The sequence below is a fragment of the Sinocyclocheilus rhinocerous genome, unplaced genomic scaffold (genome assembly GCF_001515625.1).
Source record: "Sinocyclocheilus rhinocerous isolate Xijiao unplaced genomic scaffold, SAMN03320098_v1.1 scaffold1, whole genome shotgun sequence".
Lineage (NCBI taxonomy): Eukaryota > Metazoa > Chordata > Actinopteri > Cypriniformes > Cyprinidae > Sinocyclocheilus > Sinocyclocheilus rhinocerous.
Window position 1 is genome coordinate 868369 of NW_015638974.1, and position 5566 is coordinate 873934.

At 34.8% G+C, this 5566-nt stretch overlaps 1 protein-coding gene across 2 annotated transcripts in view; it reads right to left on the minus strand.

Annotated features, from left to right (window-relative positions):
* LOC107750434 (thrombospondin type-1 domain-containing protein 4-like) overlaps positions 1-5566 on the minus strand; it is a 13117-nt gene that overhangs the window by 7033 nt on the left and 518 nt on the right. For both annotated transcript variants that reach the window (XM_016565800.1, XM_016565799.1), the window contains exons 2-5: positions 3551-3734; positions 2164-2339; positions 1670-1781; positions 517-684 (exon numbers count right to left, since the gene is read on the minus strand). In XM_016565800.1, the coding sequence (XP_016421286.1) occupies positions 517-684; positions 1670-1781; positions 2164-2339; positions 3551-3734 (640 nt within the window). The remainder of the gene's footprint in view (positions 1-516; positions 685-1669; positions 1782-2163; positions 2340-3550; positions 3735-5566) is intronic.

A 5566-nucleotide genomic window follows, 5' to 3' on the forward strand; every position in this document is an offset into this window, starting at 1 on the left:
CACACACGCACACACACACACACACACACACACACGCACGCACACTCACACACACACACACACACATCAGACAAACAGATTAAACAGACAGACAGGAAGACATAACATTGTCATTGTGATGTCTTACAAGTACAGTGTCTGCTGCTAAGAGAATACCGATCTGTTTTGCTTTTATTTGCAGACACAAAAGTATGGTTCCTCTGGTTTTGATTTAGATTTTAAACAGTGAGGACATTATGAAACCTCTGCAATGGCCTGGAATGCATGAATGTTGTGTGTGTGTCACTATCTTATAATACAGAACATCATTCATCAGACACAGCAATGTGTTTACATGTCTCAGGGCCAGAAATACTGAAAAGCTAACAATTATTTTCTATTTCTGTCTTGAACATATTCTAGGGATCTTTTAACAGCTCACTTAGTTTACCCAGACCGAATTAAACAGGAAGAAAGAACCACAAACACACAATGCAAGGTGTTGATACATAATGTAATCACTAATAACTGAAGTACCTGTTCCACAGGTGGCACTGCAGGGTGTTGTTGTCATGGCAACCCAGCTGTACAGAGGAACTGGTTCAGGGGTTATAGGGTCCGATGGAACTTGGTTAGGATGAGAGCTGCTCAGTGAGTTTTCACTGTCACTATTCTCAGGATCAGGAAATATTCCACGACTCTCTGCTGGAGGATGAGAGAGAGAGAGGAAAAGGGAGAGACAGAAAGAAATTGAGGGATGGTTGCGTAAGATTTTACAATACGTGCAAGAAAAAAAGGTAAAATATTTCAGCACATACAGTACATTTCCCTATTACCTAGAAAATATCACTTTTTTAAAAATTCATAAAAAACAGAAACATTCTGTTAATCATTCCCTAACATGTCATTGGAAGGTGAAGTGAACGTTAGCTAAACAGAATAGAAATGGTCATATTAATCTACATTCTTCTGGTTACTTTTTGGAATACATAATCATTCAAAAGTTTGGAGTCTGTAAGATTTTTAAATATTTATGTCTCTTATGTTCACCAAGGCTGCATTTACTTGAGCAAAAATATAGTAAAAACAGTAATATTGTGAAATATTATTGCAATTTACAATATTTTCTATTTCAATATATTTTAAAATTTTCAGCAGCATTACTCCAGTCTTCAGTGTCACATGATCCTTCAGAAATCATTCTAATATGCTGATTTGCTGCTCAAGAAACATTTTCTTTTTAATTATTATGTCAAAAAATTGTTTAATAGTTTTGTGGGAACAGGGATACATTTTTCCAGAATTCATGGTTGAAAATAAGTTCAAATGAACGGGATTTATTTGAAAAAGATTAATTTAATAGTCTTTACTATTAAATTATATATATTTTAAACACAGGCTTGATTCCAAACTTTTGAACACTTAAGCCACATTGACATTTATAGTATTTTACTATAAAACTATGTATGAAAGTACTATGTATAGATGTACTATAACAGACTATGGAAGTCAATGGCTACAAGCAAACGTTTGGTTACCAGCATTATTCACAATACCTTCTTTTGTGTTTAGCAGAAGAAAGAAACTTGAAACTTGAAACAAAGAAAGTTGTTTGGAACAACTTGAGGGTGAGGAAATGATGTCAGAATTTTCATTTTTGGATGAACTATCCCTTTAAAGAAAAACTTACCCAGAGGAAGTACACTAGAGAAAGAATATGCATCTGAATGATTGTCGGTGATGGGTTCTTTGGGTAGAATGTATTCATAATACACTGCTGGATTGGGTTGCTGATAAATCACCTGAAAAATATGGAGTTTAAAACTAAAAATCCACACACTATTCATATGGACTTAATCAGAAGCTAATGTTATCATAAGAATATATATACTTCTTTCTAACACAATACATCACACTGTAAAAAAAAAAAAAAAGGTACTTGTCATTTTCTGCCAGGACATTATCCGTTAAGTTTATGGGTTTAACCCTAAAACACAACATATTGCAATGTGTAATTCAGAATAGGTGTATGAAAAATCAATACAAAAACACTTTCATATATTAACACAGTACATTGGACTTTTCTTGAAGTGCAGAATAAGTGCAGCCACACTAAACCACATTCTATTTGTATCTTTAGTCAAGGCAGTTTTGTGATGTCATACAGTAGGAGTGGTCTCTCACAAAGAGATGCAGCTCCTGATTGGTTGGGCCAGGAGCAGTGATGGATTCTCCCGCTCTGCTGCGTATCTCATTGGGCCGTTTGTATGTGAGCTGAGTAGCCGCGGCGTAGAACTGTCCTGGCCTGTCGATCACCCAATCACCGTTTATCACTGACTCACCAGTCGCTGTCCTGAGAGCTTGAAGAAACAGAGGGGGTGGGGGAGATGATGGATGGAAGGTGGACACCTGGTGGTTCCATACCACATATTAACCCTACTGGAAACACCAGGCCACACCAGCTGGTGACTGGAATGTGGTAGCTGTTATTCTGCTAGTACAAAGTGCTCTGCCAGCTTGGACCAGCTAGAAACCATACACAGTAAAACCAGCTATATCTTAAGATATGGCACTCTGAAGAATAAAGTTTTTTTTTTTTTTAATAAATGGACAGTGGAAGGAGGAGTTTAAAACTTCAGGATGAAACGAAATATTTTAGGAGCTGTTTTTTCTATTACATTTTATATTCAGTTTGAAAAAAAGGGGTAAAATCACACTGATTTGTGTGATTTCATTTTTATTTTCTACCAACAAACATATTCAGATTTTTTTTTATTGTGTAATAACATGTAACAATATTGCAGATTTAGTCTAAATTAAGCTGAACTGGACCAAATGTTGATTTGCAGTTATTGGTACACTTAGAAATTTGGGTGCATGGAAAATATATATATATTTTAAAGAAATTAATATTTTTATTCGGCAAGGATTCATTTAACTGATCAAGAGTGACATTTATAATGTTACAAAATATCTATTTTACATAAATGCAGTTTGTTTTAATATACTGTATATCAAGGTTTCCACAAAAATATTCGGCAGCACAACTGTTTTCAACATTGAAATGTTTCTTGAGCAGCAAATCAGCATATTAGAATGATTTCTGAAGGATCATGTGACACTGAAGACTGGAGTAATGATGCTGAAAATTCAGCTTTGACATCACAAGAATAGGAACAGTTATTTTACATTGTAATGATATTTCACAATATTACTTCTTTTTTGTTTTGTTTTTACAGTTTTTTTGTTTGTTTGTTTTTTTGAGCATTGGTGATTTTTTTTCAAAAACAATCAAAATCAATGCGACCCCAAACTTTTGAAAGGTAGTGTACATTATTTGTTTGACAATTTTATCCTATACTCTCATAACACTGTTGAACGGCTGCAAACAACAAATGCAGTCAATAGTAACATTTGTGTAAAAAATTAACAGAGGTTCTCAGAGTATATTTTATGTCTTGAATGCTTAATGGGACACTAAATTGTACCCTATTTGAGGAACATGCCATCATAATGATCCTGAAGTAAAAAAAAAAAAAAAGAAGAGCTAGCAGGAATTCAGCTCAATTACCTAAGTAGTTCCTGGTCTTCTGTGTTTCCTGTAATTTGATTCGTTGAGCTCCAGCGGGAATGTCCAGGATCTTGTGGTAGCCAACAGAGAGCACGGAAAGAACGAGTGTCCCGCTGAACAGCTCACACGAGCTCCCGTCCCCTGCACACACACCGCAAACATCCACCTGGAAACCCTCACAGCCCTGCACAATAACAACACACACACACACACACACACACATCCAGAGCAGATTCAGTCCTGAGTAATGACTCTTTCACCACACAGATGAAGACAGGGATTTGACCACTTTAAATCAGAGATTATATGGGCAGGCGTGTTTGCTTGAGATCTTATTAACAAAAAGATTAAAATCAAAATTGAATGGCTAAGACGATTAGATTTCAGAAAATTAATCAACATTGGCTGTCTTATCTGGCAAGAGTTAATCAAAAAAAGCAAACACATTTAGCTCTTCAAGAGGACACTGCTGTCTTCCACTCAAAACACACTCACATCTGGCTCAAACCGAGCTGTATATGTGACTGTATATTTAAAAAGGCTTTCAATCATTTATAATTTATATTAAAATGAGACTGAAAGCACATGAGTGCATATGCTCTGATTCATATTTCATTAAAACATTATATGACTCAGCACTCAGTAAATGAACATGTAAACACTGAAGCCAATATTCACCCACACCTGCAGATGAATACAGAAAAAACACATCGATGAGGAGAGAGATTGTTTGTGTTTGAGATTTACAGATTTGGAAACACTGCTACTATAATCGAAATGAAGTTGTTTCCTAAAACATTTTTCATTCAAAGCATCATCAGTCTCTCTTATCATAACACTGTAATGAGAAACACACACACACACACACACACTTCATGGTCAGACACGGGCCAGATTGTTTCATGATTCAAACTTACTCACACCGCAAGCCATCAAATGCAAATTTCAATCTGTAAACAACTGTTTCTATTGCTAGTTCAAAGAAATCCATAAGAACTGGGATTGATTAGGACTATGAAAACACACACACACACACACCTTGTCTGTTTGTCAGACTTACAATAAGAAACAGGTTTGGTTTTAAGAATGCCATACTAGACAGACTGGAAAAATTCTGTTTCTTAACACCAAAACACACACGTACAAATATACATGCTTGTTTTTCTATCAAGGTTGGGATTTTCCAGTGACTCCTTTTGTTTTTATTTTGAGTTCATGATGTTTTCTATCCCCTAACCCTCATATAAACCTTTCAGCATTTTTTTTTACAATGTTATTAATACGTTATTTAGTATGTTTATTAAGCCATTTTCCTTGTGGGGACCTTTGGCTGATCCCTACAACGGAGGTGATTTTGGGTTTTGCTATTCCTGTGGGGACATTTGGTCCCCACAATGCAGACAAAATCTGACCTCAGAGCCCCGCACACATCCGTCCACAGCGGTTCATTTTGCAATGTTTTATCCCCCAGCTGATCTTTACAAGAGCCATTAATGTTTCCTGTAGTGTTTACTATAGTCTATGATCTACTCACATGACATTCTCACAATGATGACTCAATAGGTTAAGAATTAAAAAGTGAATATTTAAGACCAATCCAATATGCATAATAAATACTATATATATTTTTTTATTTTATTTTATTTTTTTTGCTTTTTGGGGATTTTCTATGTACTGCATTAGGAGTAATCTGAAGTAACTTTATAGGAACTTCATATTATAGATATTGAATATTTAAAAAATAAAAAAAAATTGACTAACATTTTTACAGGTATACTAGATATTTATGTAGATTTCTACATAATAAAAATATTTGTACTTTTTTATACTCATTATTTAGAAATGTAAACAGGTTAATACACTAACTGCAAGAGACAGTATTTTTTTCACAACTGATTTTTTTTGTGCAAACTCTTACTGTGGTTGTCCAGTATGTATTTCTTGTTTTATAATGACTACGCTGTACTTTGTAAAGTGTTTGTTACTGTAACAGCAACAATTTTCAACCTTTTGAAA